This window comes from Notothenia rossii (genome assembly GCF_949606895.1).
Source record: "Notothenia rossii genome assembly, chromosome: 6".
NCBI lineage: Eukaryota > Metazoa > Chordata > Actinopteri > Perciformes > Nototheniidae > Notothenia > Notothenia rossii.
This window is the reverse complement of record NC_136909.1, coordinates 83447634-83467633: the sequence shown is the minus strand read 5'-3', so window position 1 is coordinate 83467633 and position 20000 is coordinate 83447634. Positions and strand designations below refer to the sequence as shown.

Here is a 20000-nt window from a genome sequence, read left to right as displayed (position 1 = left end):
ACTGATTCCCAGTTTTGGGATGTTTATATTTCAGTTATGATTTTTTGATATTGTTTAGTTAAAGTGACGTTATAAAAAGCACTCAACAGTGAACCCAATAAAAAGTGTAATCGTGCAGCTGCTTCTGCATCAGGAGTCTCACTAACCACAAAAAGAAATGATGCCTCCAGGCACTTACATGTTTTATTAATAATACAAAATCTTCCTCTTGTGTTTTTGTTTCAGCCCAAGCCCACCAAAGGCAGGATGCGTATCCACTGCCTGGAGAACGTGGACAAAGCCCTGCAGTTCCTGAAGGAGCAGAGGGTTCACCTGGAGAACATGGGCTCTCACGACATCGTGGACGGTAACCACCGCCTGGTGCTCGGCCTCATCTGGACCATCATCCTGCGCTTCCAGGTAACTTCACACAACCACCACCGCATAGAGCATCCAAATGACAAGAAGGGTCATGGGAATTAAGGGTTGAGGAGGATGTCATCAAGTCTCCAGGTGCTGTCAAAAAATAATAGGAATTAAGTAAAATATTTTATCCTGTAACCGATTATTGCTAAAGAATTGAATAATCCTAAATTATATTTCACAGTTCAAACAATCAGAAGAAAACCGTCAACTACTTTAGCTTTGAATATGCAAAACATTTATTAAAGTGCTAAATATTTTTATTTCGTTTTTGCTTTGTTGAGTCCTTGAAGGCCTTCATCTGTTTCAAAGGCATGGCAGCCCTGCCTAGACTGTCATCACACTGTGTTTCACTGTGTGTCTTTAGTGTCACACTGTTCATTGCACTGTGTGTGGGTGTGTATCTTGATGAGGATGACGTCATCAGGACAGAGAACAGTTGGGTGGAAAGGATTTAGCTTTTAAAAGCCGTAAGGATTAAAAAAAACTTTTTTAGTGGATTTAATTCCTGCAGTGGATGACATGGAGTCGATTGACAGCAGGACCTGTGTGTGTGTGTGTGTGTGTGTGTGTGTGTGTGTGTGTGTGTGTGTGTGTGTGTGTGTGTGTGTGTGTGTGTGTGTGTGTGTGTGTGTGTGTGTGTGTGTGTGTGTGTGTGTGTGTGTGTGTGTGTGTGTGTGTGTGTGTGTGTGTGTGTGTTTTGAGGGAACCTTTTATTAGAGCTTAAGATAGTTTTAAAATAAGGATTGTTTTTGGAAAAACAAATCTTAAGTTTGAAGGCGTCAAACGCTGGCTCATGTTGATGACATCATCTGAAAGGTAAATCTATAAAGCAAATACTTTATTGAACAATTGACATTTGCAAAAAGTAAGATATAGTAGGGTTTCTATAGTGAGGACATTTTTCCAAAGTGTGTACCTTTTTAATAAATAAGGTTATTTTAATTTAAATGTTTGAAAAATTAGGACATTTCTTGACAGTCTGGACCTTTTTAGAAAGTGAGGACGTGTTTGGAAAGTGTTTGCATCCTCACAAGTATGCAGTGCAGGCCAGAGAGCGACAGTGAGGACAGACCGTGAACGCATCATGTCAGCGGAGGACCCCCCTCTGAATGGATTACACACGTATGCATGAGGGGAAGACGTCATGCTGCAGGGATCACTGTATGCTCTCTTAATCTCTGCACAGCACCAAACCTTTAATATCACAAAGACAACCAACATTTAAAAGAATGTGTAACCGCAGCAGGGATCTGCACATGATGAATGTTTTATGCATAATATTTTGATGTATCGTTTTGACTATTTTGATGAAATGTTTTAATATATAAAGTGAGCTTTTATCCATGGATAGACAAATATAATTGCATCTAGAATTTGCATTCAATTGTGTAAAAAGGGAAGATGTATTCAGAAGGACTCAATATTAACAGAAAGTTAAATGCATGAAATCCTTCTTCAAATGCTATAAATAAAGTTCTATCAACCTTAGCGTCTCAGTCAGACAATTAGAAACTGAAATCCATCTCTTCCCTTAAGTTTCTTCAAATGTATGATTTAAAAAAGCTGCTTATTTTTACAAACGATGGACGTCTTTCTCATGTAAAGTCTTTACATGTTCTATGTTGTGCTCACTGTGTGTGTCTGTGTGTCTCAGATCCAGGACATCAGCGTGGAGACGGAGGACAACAAGGAGAAGAAGTCAGCTAAAGATGCTCTGCTGCTCTGGTGTCAGATGAAGACCGCAGGGTGAGAGCTAAACACCAGTTTGTGAAAATCAATATTGAGACTACATTTCCCATCAGCCCTGTTGCCTTCTGTTCATCTCCAAGAAGTCACACATTGAACAGATTTGTACTCAATCTTTGTAGCTGTCGTCCTGTGTGCTCTGCAGCGTGGAGGCTGTTACCATCTGACAGTGATGCTCCCATTAGATCAATTATTCTAAATGATGGGATGTGAAGTGAAAAAGCAAAACAGTGTTCCATTTAATGAAGTGTTCCTCTTCCTGTGCAGGTATCCAAACGTCAACATCCACAACTTCAGCACCAGCTGGAGAGACGGCATGGCCTTCAACGCCCTCATCCACAAACACAGGTAAGAGCTCATTCAGATATCTTTACAGATAGATTAGATTCCTTTTATTGTCACTACACAGAGTACAGCAGAATTCCAAGCGTTCCCGAAGGTGCAATCTCACATAACAGACAGTATAAGTATCATTTGACAATACAAGCTAAAACTTTTCATATATAAAGTGACTATAAATTGGACCTATGATACATTGAACAGTACGCTTACAAAACAATACAACATTACCTTACAAGAACAATACGGTTACGGTCAATGCAGTCACACCAAGCTCACTTATGGTGCATTTCCATTTCCGGTTTAAGCGTGCGGTGCCAAACCCGGCCCGCTTTTGGTTGCATTTCCACTAGGGCTAGCTCCGGCTAGCTGGTCCTTTTTAACAGTTTTCTGGCTCTCCAACATCCAGGTTCTTTCCGAGCCAACAACCGGGCTGAGTATGCTAAACTAGTGAGAGAATCGCTTGCAAGGGGGCTACAACTAACACAAGATGAACATATTTGACCGTGATTTAATTGTAATACACGTTTCAAAATGATGCCGAAGTAACAACATACTGATACCGGTTAGTAAAAACCATGAATTAATGCTTTGACAAGTCTGCAGACAGACGGCAGGCGAAACACCTTTTAAAAATGCGTGTTTTCTAATGGAGATTTGGCTAAGCTAACGCAGTATATGCTCCGACCGTCCACACTCACAACTACGGCCTACAGACATAAATAAACCAGCGACTGTATTCTCCATGACACAGACAGCCTGTGGTTTGTACTTGTTTAACTTGTGTCAAGTTTCTGAACAGATATGAGGAGCTGTGAGCTCTGAGGACTAACAGCTAACGGCTGATGTTGGTTTTGTGTGGTTCTCATTGAAGATGACGTCACGGCTCCGCCTACACTGCGTTACTATAGTTACCGCCCCAGTTCCTAAACTGTAATGGAAACGCAGCATAAAGTGAGCCTGGCCTATCGAGGCCTAACTATACCGTACTAAGCCGAGCGAGGCCCTGCAGTGGAAAAGCGCCATTAGTATGCAAGACACCAATATTTCTCATACTTACTTAATTTTTTCGATGAAGAATAATGATGTAAAGATTACATTTCCCATTAATATCAGACACCGTATTAACCTTTGCAATATCAGTCAGAAAAAAAAGCGAACATCATACATTAATTGGATCTTTTTTTCAAATCGTTCCGCCCTACTTTTCATTCTGCCATGAGAACTATTTGAAAGCAGTTTTATTCACGTGAAAGAAGAATGTATTCATCCACAAACCCTTCTTTAACATCACGTCATTCCTCATGCCCTCTGCAGACAGTCTGCTCTTTTATAAGTCAGTCTCAGCTGATCGCTCAGCAGACTCCAACCACAGCACGTCTTTATGCACACGTAACTAAATAACAGAGGAGGAGTCACACAGCAGAGAACAGAAATTAAAGATTGATTTACTGAAACTAATGTCGTATTTTATGAGTCCTAAGACACTCCTCTTCGGGGATAATTGATCATTTAAGGGTTTCTTTATAAACACAGAAGAATAGTCCAGCTGCATATTAGTCACACATCTCCTCATTTTAAAGATTTCAATACCAGATCATAGATATCTGAATTAGAAAAGCAAAACTGAGATAAATTCATCCGAGAAAAAAAGAAATGGAAATCTACAGACATTTAAAAATATCTAGTTAATAAGAGTTCAATCAGTCAATTCCACTTAAACAAATAATAATTGAAAAGTCTTGGGTTTCAGGCCTTTCAGTTTTTTTGCTTTGTTATGCATCTTTTTAATTGTTTGTTTTTGTATTTCTTGTCTTCAGACCCGACCTGATCGACTTTGACAAGCTGAAGAAATCAAACGCTCACCACAACCTGCAGAATGCTTTCAACCTGGGCGAGCAACACCTGGGCCTCTACAAGCTGCTGGACGCAGAGGGTAACACACACACACACACACACACACACACACACACACACACACACACACACACACACACACACACACACACACACACACACACACACACACACACACACACACACACACACACACACACACACACACACACACTCATATACACACACACACACACACACACACACACACACACACTCATATACACACACACACTCATATACACACACACTCATATACACACACACTCATACATACACACACTCATATACTCATATACTCAGACTCACACTCCTATACTCACACACACACACACACACACACACACACACACACACACACACACACACACACACACACACACACACACACACATACTCAGACTCTCACACACACACACACACACACACACACACACACACACACACACACACACACACACACATACTCAGACTCACACACACACACACACACACACACACACACACATACACACACACACACACACACACACACACACACACACATACACACACACACACACAGTATGCACTCTGACCTTTGTTCTGTGTGTGCAGACATCAGCGTGGACCACCCTGATGAGAAGTCCATCATCACGTACGTGGTGACCTACTATCACTACTTCTCCAAGATGAAGGCGCTGAAGGTGGAGGGGAAGAGGATCGGAAAGGTAACCCCCCCCCCCCCCTCAGATATGTTCTTAGATAAGATAGAAACTTAGAAATGATTCTGTCGGATGGCTCTGAAGGTCGTGGGTCAGCAGTAGATCAACAAAGCATTGCCCATGGGTTGAACATAAAACTAAAAGTTATATGAAATTTAATTATCACCGCTTTGACATTATGTGTGCAAAGTAGTTTCTTTACATTACATTTGGATGCCATGAGTTTGTTTTTGTTATTTTATTCCAAATAAAGAAACTGGAATTTCCCAAACAATATGAAAAATAACAAAATATTGAAATACAATATAAAACACCATTCTATTAACCAATACAAACAAAGTCTGCAAACTATTTATTTACAGTACAATATGTTGGTATTGAAAGGAGAAAGAAAGGAACAATCTGTTTTTAAAAAGCTTGTATTAAAGGAGCATGGTGTCTTGAGTTTTTTTCAACGTGCCTCCTGGTCTCTGCAGGTTCTGGACAACGCCATCGAGACGGAGAAGATGGTCGAGAAGTACGAGTCTCTGGCCTCAGACCTGCTGGAGTGGTGCGAGCAGACCGTCATCATCCTCAACAACAGGAAGTTCGCCAACTCTCTGGTGGGCGTCCAGCAGCAGCTGCAGGCCTTCAACACCTACCGGACCGCCGAGAAGCCCCCGAAGTCAGTCTCACACACACACACACACACACACACACACACACACACACACACACACACACACACACACACACACACACACAGGCATACACACACACACACACACACACACATACACACAACACTTGCTGTTTATTTGTTGATCTACTGAAACATAAACATCACACATGACAGTTTATGACTAACATCTTGCCTCTAAAAATATTTATTAAAATATAATTGTGTTGTTAGGGTTTATGTTGCATCAGACGTCATTTTAGTGCAACCGGTTTTCTCATTATTTAGTTATTCGGTTGAACCACATGTCTGAAACTTGAACATATTTTGGTAAAATAACAATATTTGTTTGTTTGTGTTTGCGCAGGTTCACAGAGAAAGGAAACCTGGAGGTTCTTCTGTTCACCATCCAGAGTAAAATGAGAGCCAACAACCAGAAGGTGTACACTCCTCGAGAGGGGAAGCTTATCTCCGACATCAACAAGGTCATTCAATCAATTAAATCCATCATGTATACAAGAGATATGACCTATTTTTAGTCTCAATAAGATATAATTCTACCTAAAAATGTGACACTTTATGGAGAACTCGTGTGCATTTTAAATTGAAACCCATTAGACTTTGAGAATCTGAGTGTTTTAATATTGTTTGCTGGTGTTGGGTGCGTTTGTTTTAGGCGTGGGAGCGTCTGGAGAAGGCGGAGCACGAGCGGGAGCTGGCCCTGCGGACGGAGCTGATTCGCCAGGAGAAACTGGAGCAGCTCGCCAGACGCTTCGACCGCAAAGCCGCCATGAGAGAGACGTGGCTGAGCGAGAACCAGAGGCTCGTCTCTCAGGTAACACACACATTATCTCACTCTGATAAACACATGTCTGTAAAGGCACAATAACTATAACATGTTACTCTCACCTTCCTTTATATCCTGGTTTCCTTTCTCTTTCTCTTCACCTTTTCCCTTTTGACTTCACTTGTTTCCTTTCCTCATTCATCTCCTCTCCCTGTTTTGTTTACTCTCTCCTCCTTGTTTGCCTTCCTTCCTTCTCTCCTTATCTCCTTTTTTCCTGCTTGTCTACATTTCTCTTTCCTCTTATTGTCTCCTTTTCTTTCTCTCATCTCCTTGTGTCCTTTATCCTTGTCTCCTTTCCACTCTCTTCTCCTCTTTCCCAATTTTGTCGTCTTGCCTTTTTATTTTCTTGTCTCCTTTTCCCTCATTTCATTTCTTTCCCTCTTGTCTTTTTGTTTTCTCCTTCCCTGTTTCCTCTCCTCACCTTGTCTCCTTTTCCCTATGCTCCTCCAGGATAACTTTGGATTTGACCTGCAGGCGGTAGAAGCTGCCACAAAGAAACATGAAGCCATAGAAACAGACATCACCGCCTACGAGGAGCGGGTTGAGGTCAGAATTCAACATCCGTTTCTCTCTTATTTAGTCGTGTAAGAACTCAAAACTAAATACAATCTGTCACCTCCCCTACAGGCGGTGATCTCGGTGGCGAGGGAGATGGAGAGTGAGAATTACCACGACATCAAACGCATCACGGCCAGGAAGGACAACGTGATCCGGCTGTGGGAGTATCTGCTGGAGCTGCTGAAGGCCCGCCGGCTGCGGCTCGAGATGAACCTCGGGCTACAGAGGGTCTTCCAGGAGATGCTCTACATCATGGACTGGATGGACGAGATGAAGGTACGGGGGGGGGGGAAATATCTATACAATGTGGCGAAGGGGGGGGGTGAGTTAGTTAAAAAAGATTCTCTCTCTTTTTGTCCTGATCCATTTCTATAAAAACCTGTCTGAAAATGAGCTGATCAGATTTTGGCCACTTTATGATGTCATAACGATTTTTTGTCTCGTGTAACCATTAGCCAATCAGCAACCAAGGTAACCCCCTCCCCCACCTGAATCTCCTCCTAGAGCACCATTGAGTTATTTTTAACCAAATATCTCTCAGAGGGGCGTGGGGAGGGGCTCTTTATTTTCATCTAAAGTAACAGACAGAGAATCAGCACTTTGGAAACAGGGCTGAAACAGAGGGGATTATGGGTAATGCTGCAATGATCTGTTTGGTGTTTCAGCCAATCAGAGACAGGCTCTGTATATTTCTGAGACCTGTAATATATTGATGAAAAACAGTATCATAGGAGACCTTTAAGTTGCATCTCATAATATTACTCTTAATATGCTCACTCGTTTTCAGATATCCAAACCTTCACGTGACTTTTCAAAGTACCAATTATTAATACCTATTAAACTCTGAGTATACTCCCTGAATACACATCATCCTCCACAATTAGGAATGATTTAGATTGGAGCTTTATACTGGTTTTGGGGAAAAAGCACCTTCTCGATTCAAGACTCAAAGGTTTTATCGTCATATGCACAAAGCCACAGCGTAGAAATGGCAATGACATTCTTCTGACCTGAGCTCCTCCAACGATACAACATTTATAATAAAACACGAAATAAAAACTCTATACACATGTAATAGAATATGATTTGTATCTTCTGTTGGATTTAGAAGTTTTCTACTGAACATCTGATCCAGTGAATGTCTGTAACATGCACTCCACGATCTTCATAGTTTCTAGTAAGTGCTCTTGTAATGTATCTTGTTTTGACCCCCCCCCCCCCCCCTGCAGATGCTGCTCCTCTCCCAGGACTACGGGAAGCACCTCCTGGGGGTGGAGGACCTGCTGCAGAAACACGCTCTGGTGGAGGCCGACATCTCCATCCAGGCCGACCGCGTGAAGACCGTCAACCGCAACGCGCAGAAGTTCGCCGACGACATGGAGGGTGAGAGACACAGAGAGAGAGAGAGAGAGAGTGAGAGAGAGTGAGTGAGTGAGACACACAGAGTGAGTGAGTGAGTGAGTGAGTGAGTGAGTGAGTGAGTGAGTGAGTGAGTGAGTGAGTGAGTGAGTGAGTGAGTGGGTGGGTGGGTGGGACGGACGGACACACAGACACACAGACACACAGACACACAGACACACAGACACACAGACACACAGACACACAGACACACAGACACACAGACACACCATACACACTCCCCCTCCGTGATGTGAGTGACACACGAGGCTCCCTCCTGTCAGATGGAGGGAGTAAATACAGCAGCAAGCTTTGGGACGGCCTCCCCTCTCTCCGGTAGAAACAGGAAATGCCGTAACTTTATGTAACACCGGTTTCAAATCAGCATCTCTTAGACAAAAAATGTAAATGACGAACTCAAATAAAACTCCAAACATCTTTAATTGTTATTTTTTTGTGACGAGAGAGAGAGAGATCTTTGTTTTGTTTCTTTTTAGATTTGATACTTGCGGTTTTGTAATAATATATTGTTGTAAATTGTTTAATGAATGAATTGTATTGTTTTTTTTCTTATCATTTCACTCTTGAATTGTATTGTCTTTGACGCTTTGGAAATATTGTTCACCTGACAATCAAGAAAGCACATTGAATTGAATTCAGAGAGACGTATGTTATTCTCTCCTTAATGAATCTCTCCGTTCTTGTTTGCTCAGATATAAATACGTTCACTTTAAAGTTATTCTAATCCTACACCTCCTCCTTCTCCTCTTCCTACTTATTTTTCTTTCTCCAAATCCTCTTTATCGCCCTCTCTGTTTGTCCCATTCTTCTTCCTCGCCTTGTTCCCTTTTTCTTTCCCCTTTTCCTCGTGTCCCTCCTCTACCTTTGTTCTTTCTCCTCCTTGTCCTTCACCTCTTCCTCCTCCTCCTCCTCCTCCTCCTCCTCTTCCTCCCCCCTCAGGCTATAAGCCGTGCGACCCTCAGATCATCAGGGACCGAGTGGCTCACATGGACTTCTGCTACCAGGAGCTGAATCAGCTGGCGTCGGAGCGGAGGGCCCGGCTCGACGAGTCGCGCCGCCTCTGGAAGTTCTTCTGGGAGATGGCCGAAGAGGTTAGTGTAACTTTTAATATATAAGTATTGATAGTTGTAGGATCCATATGTTAAAATGTATCATTTGATATATTATGCGTATATATAGTAGGGATGGGAATTTGAAATCACATTAATATTCGAATATTCGACCCCCAAAAAACGGTTAAAAAAGAAAATACAATTTTTTTTTGTTGTTGTTGATTTTTGTCCTGTAGCAGTCCATTTTTTGTTTCATTTATTTTTTGTTTTGTCTTTGTTTTTTATCCTGTCGGACTCGAATCACATTTTTGTCATCCTAATTTGTTTGCCAACTGCTATTGTGCTGTCTGTCTGGTTGTTTGTTTATAAAAAAGTTAAAAAAAAAGTTTAAAAAAAAAAAAAATACACAAAAAGTTTTAATTATACATTTTCAAATAAATATAGAAACCAAACCAAGTTTTATTTGATATTTTTCTTATATTTAAAATGGCACTGTCGTATACATTTAATTAATCCATTTGATAATATGCAATCAACTTCTCCAGCACCCCTCCCAAAAGAAATAAAATGATAATTACAATACAATAAAAATATTCAAAACTCATATTCGAATAGTCGATTAATCATTCCCATCCTTAGTATATAGATATATTTGAACATTCTAATCCTTTGATATTAGTATTATTATATAATTTATTTAAACCAGCTTTCGTAAAATGTACGTCATACTGTAGCCGACTGCAGCTGCTGGTAATTGGAGCAATATCGTTTTTTGACCTTTGAAAATGTGTTGATACCGTTTGTTTGAGTAAAGACTCGACCAAACTTTAGTCAGCTTATTGCTACTCGTGGATATATGGATTTGTGGATTAGACGGAATAGTCGATTTAAAAGTGATTTGCTCCTGACTGCTCTCCTGACTGCGTGCGTCCTGCAGGAGGGATGGATCAAGGAGAAGGAGCAGATCCTCTCCTCCGAGGATTATGGGAAGGATCTGACGGGAGCGCGGCGTCTGCTGAGTCAGCACAAAGCCTTCGAGGACGAGATGAGCGGGCGCGCGGCCCACCTGCAGCAGACCATCCGGGGGGGCGAGGAGCTGGTGGCCAACGACCACTTCGGAGCGGACAAGATCAAAGAGCGCATCCAAGACATCCAGGTACACAGAGAGGCTCGAGGATTTTATATTTTAAAAATCTGAGGTCCATTATTTGAAGGATTTAGCAAAGTAAAAAAGTGTAAGTAGTAAAAGTGTCGAGAATTCAGGTGTTTTCCTTAGCCTGCAACCAGCACTAGTTCCAGGTGAAAATATGATTTTAGAAAATTTGATTTGACACTTTTTATCTTCTGTTTCAGTGTTTCTTATAGCCTATACAGGATTCAGTTATTTCTAGGTATCTACAAGCCAGCAAAACAACAACATTTATTGCTGTTTACCTAAAAAATATAAATATTTTTTTCTGGCTGAACATAGTCAAGTCAAAGCCAACTTTAATGTCAATCTTTCAGTTTGTGTGAACAGACAGAGAGATCGAAATACAGTTTCCCACAATCCAGAACACAAAAACAAATATATATATATACACAATCAACATACACATTTATACATATGCACACATTAAGACCTGAATAAAAGCACAACAATCAATAGATATAAAAATAACAGTAACTTCAATATCTTTGAAAATGTGCATTAGTGCTAGACTATCCATAGCAGCGTAAAAAGTGTGGTGCTGGATTACGCTGCCAGGGACAGTCTTGCACAAATGTACATTATTTGGTTTGATTTGTTTGCACTAGACCAGGGGGGTCAAACACAATTTCATAACGGGCCACATCAGCATTATGGTTGAACTCAAAGGGCCGGTTGTAACTTTAAGACTATATAAAAATACATATATAAATATTTAATATATAAAATAATGCATTATATTACATTATTGCTTCTGCATTGGATTATTATCTGATAGGGTAATAACTTCATAATTAGCTACGGCTGAAAGCAGATGTCTAGGGCAAATAATTGCAAGTCTCTTCAGTGAGAATGTCACAAAAGTCTTTTAAAAGAAAAGCAACATTTAAAAAAAAAGGTGACATTTTGAAAAAAAAGTTCTCAAAAAAGGCATATTTAGAAAAAAAAAAGTCAAATCTGAGAAAAAAGTCACATTTGAGATGCATTGTCCTCCATGTATGCGCAACGTGCTTCTGTAAATCGCCATGTAACCGTATAACAAATATATTATATTCTTTGCAAGCTCTTGTGGGGCCAAATAAAATGAAGTTGCGGGCCGGATTTGGCCCCCGGGCCTTGAGTTTGACACCCCTGCACTAGACCTACACAATAAATCATTTTGTTCATATAAGTTCCTCCTCAAACATCCAGAGTCTAATGTTTAATATTCCATCATTTCAACAATGTGACATAATTACTGGACATAAAATACACAGTTTTCACACACACATGTAAATATGTCCAAATATGGATATATGTTCATTTGAATTCATTTCCTATTTTATAGTTATTTTGTATTTGTATCTTTGATTGTATGAATCTGTGCTGTCCTGTTTTTCATCCTTACCCTGTTGCTTTTAAACTACTGATGTTCCCCACGGGGATTAATACAGAACCATCTTATCTTATCTTATTCCCCCCCCCCCCTCTCTCTCTCTCTACAGGAGCAGTGGGCGGCTCTGGAGCGTCTCTCTGCCGTCCGTAAGGCTCGTCTGCAGGAAGCCTGCAACCAGCACCAGTTCCAGGTGAAACTTATTCCGTAGTTCCTCTGAGAAAATGTATTTTGAAAAAACTTGTCTGTTTATGTTCCACTTTATGAGATTACGTTCATTGTAATCCAACAGCCAGTAAGAAGACACTATTTACATCTGTTTACTTAAAAAGCTAAATATTTTGCTTGTCCGACATCTGTATAAAAATGGGTAATAAAAAACATCTGTATAGTTTTATGGTCAAAAGAACTCAAAACTATTTATTGTATGGTAGACCGTTATTTGTCTAGTCTGCAGGATAAAGATTGACACCTAGTCTAAATATTTGTTATTGGTAATAGGATATTAAACGGGGCTGCGTGTGGCGCAGTGGAATAGTGTGTTCAAACCCCACTGCAGTCAGCATGTCGTTGTGTCCCTGAGACACTTCACCCCAAATTGCTCCTGTGGGGATTGCCCACAGTATTGAGTATGTAAATCGCTTTGGATTAAAGCGTCTAACAAGTAATGAAATGTAATTTTAAGCAAACTTCTGGGTTTATAAGTCACCCGTTTACCCGTCAAAAAAAACCTTGATAAGCAATATCCGATAATGTTTTTTTTTTTTAACAGAGATTAATCCAAACATATACGGTAACTATAAATGACTGTATGAAATGTGTATAATTGAAATACCCTAAACTAAAATTACCTAAAATAAATAAGGTTAAAATAAGTTTTTCTTATATTAAAAGTGTTTGGGATTTTATTAAACCTTTTAATGTTTGTGTTCCACTTGTTAAGATTTAGTTCTTCATTGTTATCTTACAGCCAATAGGAAGACACTATTTACTTCTGTTTACTTAGAAATATATTTCTTGTCAGACATGGGTATAAATATATTGAAAATAACTTAAAAAAAGGTATTAAAACAACGAGACCCTTATTATTCTAGCCTGCAGGAACAAGATCGACACCTAGACTAAATATTCAGGAAAGGTATAAAGAACTTATTTATATCGATAGTGTTTGTGATTATTTAACGGTCCTAATGTCCTTTGTGCAGGCGGACGCGGACGACATCGACACGTGGATGCTGGACGTGCTGCGGATCGTCTCCTCCGTGGACGTGGGCCACGACGAGTTCTCCGCCCAGGCCCTGGTGAAGAAACACAAGGACGTGGCGGAGGAGATCGGGAGCTACCGGCCCGTCATCGAGGCGCTGCACGAGCAGTCGCGCACGCTGCCGCCGGAGAAGGCCGACTCCGAGGAGGTGAGGGTCTTCGGACAGCTGAAATAAGAGAGGAGAAAGAGATAAGCATTTATTAGGGATGTAGAAGCAAATCTGAGATCCAATATTTTAAGGATTTAGCTGTTTAAAGGGAGAAGAACTCAAGTGAGTTTTCATTAGCCTGAAACCAGCAGCAGCTCCAGGTGAAAATGTGATTTCCTTTTTTGATTTTTTAGGTTAACAGCCATAAATGTTGTCGTCTTGCTGGCTGCTAGATACCTAGAAATAACTAAGTCTTATAGGCTGTAACAGGGGTTCCCAAACTTTGCCATGCCAAGGACCCCCATATAGCATTATCCTCTGGCGGGGACCCCCCTGTTGCAAAAAAAAATTTAAATGATGAGTACATTATGATGGAGAATATGACAAATTAATCATACAGTTTAATACATTTTCTTAATATATATTTGTATTAATAATTAATAATCAGTTATTCTTCTAAACATTTTTTGTATTTATCTTTTGTTTGTCATTCATACATTCATTGTGTCTTCTGTTATAAACATTTTTAGCATTTTTGAAAGCTATTTATGCCTTAATAATATTCAACAGTAATATTAACAATAAACATATTTATATTTATATAAACAACAATATTTGCCACATCTCATCCAGCTGCAGAGCGAAATATTAACGAGCTCTCACTTGCTCCAAAAGCTGAGCAGATACTCAGTTTCACTCTCAGTAGCGGCAGCTCGATTCTGATTGGCTTGAAGGGCGGTCATGTGATTTAAAAACAAAAAAATGAAATATTAATAAATACAAAATATGAAAAGATTGGCATCAAAGGACACATAGATTGATAGGTATGCAGTTATTAATAACATAAAAAAAAATTAAAAAAAATATGTAACTTTAAAAAAAGAAAAATAATTCCCCTTTCCCTCAAACTTTGCGTGACCCCTGAAAAACACTGGGCTATAAGACACACTGAAAAAGAAGATCAAAAGTGTGAAATCAAATTCTAAAAAATCCTATTTTCCACCGGGAGCTGGTGCTGGTTTCAGGCTGATGAAAACAAACTTGAATTCTTCGTCTTTTATTTACTGATATTTGATGTATCTGATATTTGTCCATGTTGATGTTACACATGGAGCTGCTGTGATGCTGATGATTGATCTGACCATCAAAGTGATATTGTATGGTTTAGGTGCAGAGCCGTCTGGCGGGCATCGAGGAGCGCTACAAGGAGGTGGTGGAACTGACGCGGCTCAGGAAGCAGGCGCTGCAGGACGCGCTCGCTCTCTACCGGATGCTGAGCGAGGCCAGCGCCTGCGAGGTGTGGATCGACGAGAAGGAGCAGTGGCTCAACAGCATGGACATCCCCGAGAAGCTGGAGGACCTGGAGGTGGTGCAGCACCGGTGAGGGGGGCACATCATATTACATTTTAACTGTACTATGTATTATTTTATTGACTTACTCAAATCATGTTTTGTAATTGTTTGTGTGATGGAGATTATGCAATGTTGTTAGTGTTTGTTGATTGTTATGTGCCTGCCTAAGGACTGCAGATGGAAATGAGCTATTAGCTCAAATCTGGCGTAATTCATCTCTTCTCTCAGATTAATGTATTTGTATGCATGGTCCTTGTTGTAATAAATACATAATAATACATGTTCGCAACAGGAATAATCTTTAATAATGATTCTGATAAAAGTTAGAAGGGCACAGATGTATTTAGATAATTTATTTAGCATAAATAACACGTCTGGGAAAGATCACGACCACCAGCTTTCTGTTTTTATAAGATAAATGAATTATAATAATTTAAATGCGTTTGTTTCTCTGCAGGTTTGAGAGTTTGGAGCCGGAGATGAACAACCAGGCGTCTCGAGTTGCCGTGGTGAACCAGGTTGCCCGGCAACTGATCCACAGCGTACACCCCAGTGAGAGGGAGATCAAAGCCAAGCAGGACAAACTCAACACCAGGTAACTAAACCGGGATTAAACCAGGGCATACACTGAGAAGATCAAATCATTCAATCAGATTTTACCAGTAGATAATGTTGAATTTAAAAGGGCTGCGTCGAAATGTAATAATAAACTTGAATCAAACGTTTATGTTCATGGGGTTATACTGATAGATGAACTGTAATTCAAGGGCTGCTATCTTGTAGTAATAATAGATTCATGTTGTATAGCGCCTTTCAAGAGACCCAAGGGTGCTTTACATGTTGAACAAACAAACACACAAATAAAAGGGGCAAATAATTAAGTAAAACAATTAAGTAAATAGCAGTAGGAGTGGAAGCAGGGGGACTGTGATGGGTTTGGGGTCAAAGTAAACTAAATAAGGTGTTAACTGATCCAGCTTCAGTTTAAGTTCATATTTCTGACGGTGTCTCAATTTACCAAAACTTCAACACTGGAGACCATCGTCGTTTTCTATTTCCCACAAACACTTAACAGTTTAAGCTCATATTTCTGACGGTGTCTCTGTCCCTGCAGGTGGAGCGCGTTCAGGGACCTGGTGGATCTGAAGAAGGACAGCCTGAGCTCGGCTCTGGGCGTCCAGAACTATCACCTGGAGTGCAACGAGACCAAGTCCTGGATCAAGGAGAAGACCAAGGTACCATCAGCACACAAACACTTTACACCCCACAGACTGCACAGATTCTACCTGAACTGCAGCTGGGAGATAACACACAGGTCATTTTATAGAAAATACTCTGTTATACTTTAGCATTATGAGAGTAGAATAGAATCCTTTATTGTCATTATACAGGTACAATGAGATGAGGAGGTGCCGTCAAAAATTAAAAACAAGACACGTACAGCATTCAGGAGAAGACAACAAACAAATAACAAGCATTCATACTTCAATATGCAGATCAAGTTAAAGTGCAGGAATATATCGGTTTAAATAAAAATAGGTATGTTTGAATGTGTAGAAAAATATATATGTATTGTGTCAGTGCAAGCTGGAGTTTAGTGATATTATTGTTATAGAACTGTGCTTCCTAAACAAAGAACATAATTATCCTTTTCATAGAAGTAAGACCGCAACAAACCGCATTAAATTAACAATTTTATGTTACACACACTACACAATATGTTTAAGGCTCACTGGTTGATGCCCAACAGGGACTTATTAACCGCAGTTAAACTGATAAATAACCCCCCCTCCCCTTCCTGCTGCAGTTGATCGAGTCGACCCAGGAGCTGGGGAACGACCTGGCGGGCGTCATGGCGCTGCAGAGGAAGCTGACGGGGATGGAGAGGGACCTCGCCGCCATCGAGGACAAACTGGGGGACCTGGGGAAGGAGGCGGGGCGACTGGCCTCCGAACACCCGGAGCAGTCTGAGGCCATCAAGGGCCGCCTGGACGGCATCTCCAGCGTCTGGGGCGAGATGAAGGTACGGCCTCTCACACTGACACCACAGCAATGAGTTTCTCTTCTCCTATCTGTATTACAAAGCGTGTCAAATGATTGATGTTACAACAAGGTATTGCACAACATGTGGAAATAAAAAATTAGAACATAAAGAAACACAAAATAGAAACGTCTCAAAATGGAAAATAAAACCGGACTGAAAGTCTGGAGACTATTTGTCAAATAGACATATTGTGTTGCTATGCACGATCAAACAAACCCCTCTCCTTGGCTTCCTGATCCCAGGACACCATGAAGAACCGCGAGGAGTCCCTGGGCGAGGCCAGCAAGCTGCAGCAGTTCCTGCGCGACGTGGACGACTTCCAGTCCTGGCTGTCCCGCACTCAGACGGCCATCGCCTCCGAGGACATGCCCAACACGCTGACCGAGGCCGAGAAGCTGCTGACTCAGCACGAAAACATCAAGAACGAGATCCGCAACTACGAGGAGGACTACCAGAAGATGCGGGACATGGGCGAGATGGTGACGCAGGGCCAGACGGACGCGCAGCACATGTTCCTGCGGCAGAGGCTGCAGGCGCTCGACACCGGCTGGAACGAGCTGCACAAGATGTGGGAGAACCGGCAGAACCTGCTGTCCCAGAGCCACGCCTACCAGCTGTTCCTCAGGGACACCAAGCAGGCCGAGGCCTTCCTCAACAACCAGGTACACCTAAAGCTCACATCTGATGATCCATCACACCTGAAGAGTTTACTTCAGTGTGAGCCACAGACTGCAGAATGACATCATGTGTCCCCTGTGCATTTGAAAGTACATTAACAACCCTAGAGTAACATTGTTCCTTTATTTAACACTAACATCCTCTTAATCAAGATATCATGCAGGTGCAGAATGACTTAAGTTGAAGGTGATATTGAACAGGATGGCCAAACACAAAATAAGTCAACATAATTAGAGTGTTTCCCTTGCAAGTATCAAAACAAACATTTGAAATAATTTAAAAACAAGATGACCCTTTTTCTTCTGCTGTGAAGGGCTGTAGGGCACAGTACATACATTCAGATGATTTCATGTTACTCATCTTTCCCTCCATCAGTTAGACACTGCCACCAGGTGGTAGAACATGGTCATTACAGCACCATGTTTAGGCAGTTCATAATATGTAGTATTCAATTTAATATTTATATGATTATATTGGAAAACATAACAACAACTAGTGCTTCTCTGTAATCGTTGTGCACATTGTGAATAAAGTGTTCTCTGTTTCAGGAGTACGTGCTGGCCCACACGGAGATGCCCACCACGCTGGAGGGCGCCGAGGCGGCCATCAAGAAGCAGGAGGACTTCATGACCACGCTGGACGCCAACGAGGAGAAGATCAGCGGCGTGCTCGACACCGGGCGCCGCCTGGTTGCCGACGGCAACATCAACGCCGAGCGCATCCAGGAGAAAGTGGACTCCATCGACGACAGGTGAGAAACATACTGGGAGTTTATCTATCTGCAGATGGTCTATAAAAGATCAGAAACAAGTGCAGTGGCGTTTTCTCCTGGAGGCCAAGGGAAGCCAGGCTTCCCCTGTTTTTTCGGATTGTAGTTATAATTTTAATAAATAAATAAAATCACTTCGTTTAGTTTCGGAAATTCTTTGTTGTGTGTTGCTGCCAGCCCGTCTCTCCCCCATTCTCATTGAGTATTTTACAAAGAGTGAAACAGCGCCCCTCTAGAAGTTATGGTGAAACAGTAGATTGCACTCTCTGTTGCGAGAGGAGGCCAGCCGAAATTTGCTTCCCTTTGTGAAAAAAAATGGAGGGATTGACCAATCAGATGACGCTCACATCATGCCCCTGCCAACCTGTGATTGGTCAGGGCCATGCCTCACAATCCAATCAAATCGCATCAACTTAGTGGTGCAGTGACGCGTCCCAAAAAGCGGAAGTAAGCTGCGCTCGGTTTCCCTCGACAAAATAGCAATGGGATTTCTCCATAGGATTTTGGAAAATAGCTCGAAAAAAGGTCAGTGGAAAACGAACCTGTTGCAATGCACGTTTTGTTCAGTCGGATAATATCCACATGTCTACCTTACTTTTATAATTTTCGAATCATAAATCTAATCGATAGAAGATAGATAGCGTCACTGCACCACTCTCACCGCCGTTAGAAAGTAGCAAGCAACTGAAGCAAGTGCAATTATGGAGGGTGGAGATTTGGAGTATTTAATCAAAAATAATTGTACTAAACTTCTGCTGCAGCAGCAACAACAAATACAATCTGATGACAGGCCAATGCCCAAACTGGAGCTGTGTACATCGAGGAGAGTGTGTGCGGACCTGTCGGTCAGATAACAGGCGTGTGTAAGTCCTGCATCTGTATGATACAAATGTGTGTAAAATGATACCGGGCGCTGTAATCACTCATCGGGTTACGTTATTACATTGACCACCCCCCCCCCCCCCCCCCCCCCCCCCCCCTAAAAGAAAGGACGTATTATTGGCTTCCCCTAATTTTTTCCCCACGCCACGCTACTGGACAAGTGAACACTTTGCTGCCCAGTTCTCAAAGTCAATGTGCTTTTTTTAATTGTCCAAAGATATTCACTTAACAAGATCTAAAGAGAGAAAGTCAGGGCATCTCCATATTCGAGGAGCTGAAGCTGTATTTTGTGCCTCCCTAACTCACACTTATTCTTAACATATATTGATTTTTGTTGTGCAGACACAAGAAGAACCGAGCGGCTGCCAGTGAGCTGCTGGCGAGGCTGAAGGACAACAGAGACCTGCAGAGGTTCCTGCAGGACTGCCAGGAGGTAAAACACAAACACTTTGAAGTTGAATTAAAAACAGTCCAACCAAGTGTTTTAAGCATGAGGGTTATATACAAAAAGAGTTCATATTTAGGACAACAATTGCTTTTAATTTAAACGAACTCCTTTCATTAAAAATCAAAAAAAGATGTGTAAATATTTGAAAAAACATCAGACTCTACTCTATATATCAGATAACTAAAAATAAAAACAAAACCTGCTTTAACTTCTTGGAGAGTCTGTGATT

The 20000-nt window shown here is 41.3% G+C and overlaps 1 protein-coding gene across 1 annotated transcript in view; it reads left to right on the top strand.

Moving 5' to 3' along the window:
• The window catches only part of LOC307044668 (spectrin beta chain, non-erythrocytic 1-like), a 122918-nt gene that overhangs the window by 78121 nt on the left and 24797 nt on the right, over window positions 1-20000 (top strand). The window contains exons 4-25 of the mRNA XM_079689979.1: window positions 226-399; window positions 2060-2151; window positions 2419-2499; window positions 4311-4426; window positions 4984-5096; window positions 5567-5754; window positions 6116-6233; window positions 6425-6583; window positions 7046-7141; window positions 7223-7429; window positions 8383-8536; window positions 9512-9663; window positions 10562-10780; window positions 12298-12378; window positions 13391-13597; window positions 14766-14977; window positions 15408-15545; window positions 16065-16185; window positions 16758-16973; window positions 17237-17656; window positions 18221-18423; window positions 19666-19756. Coding sequence (XP_079546105.1) covers window positions 226-399; window positions 2060-2151; window positions 2419-2499; window positions 4311-4426; window positions 4984-5096; window positions 5567-5754; window positions 6116-6233; window positions 6425-6583; window positions 7046-7141; window positions 7223-7429; window positions 8383-8536; window positions 9512-9663; window positions 10562-10780; window positions 12298-12378; window positions 13391-13597; window positions 14766-14977; window positions 15408-15545; window positions 16065-16185; window positions 16758-16973; window positions 17237-17656; window positions 18221-18423; window positions 19666-19756 — 3558 coding nt within the window. The remainder of the gene's footprint in view (window positions 1-225; window positions 400-2059; window positions 2152-2418; window positions 2500-4310; window positions 4427-4983; window positions 5097-5566; window positions 5755-6115; window positions 6234-6424; window positions 6584-7045; window positions 7142-7222; window positions 7430-8382; window positions 8537-9511; window positions 9664-10561; window positions 10781-12297; window positions 12379-13390; window positions 13598-14765; window positions 14978-15407; window positions 15546-16064; window positions 16186-16757; window positions 16974-17236; window positions 17657-18220; window positions 18424-19665; window positions 19757-20000) is intronic.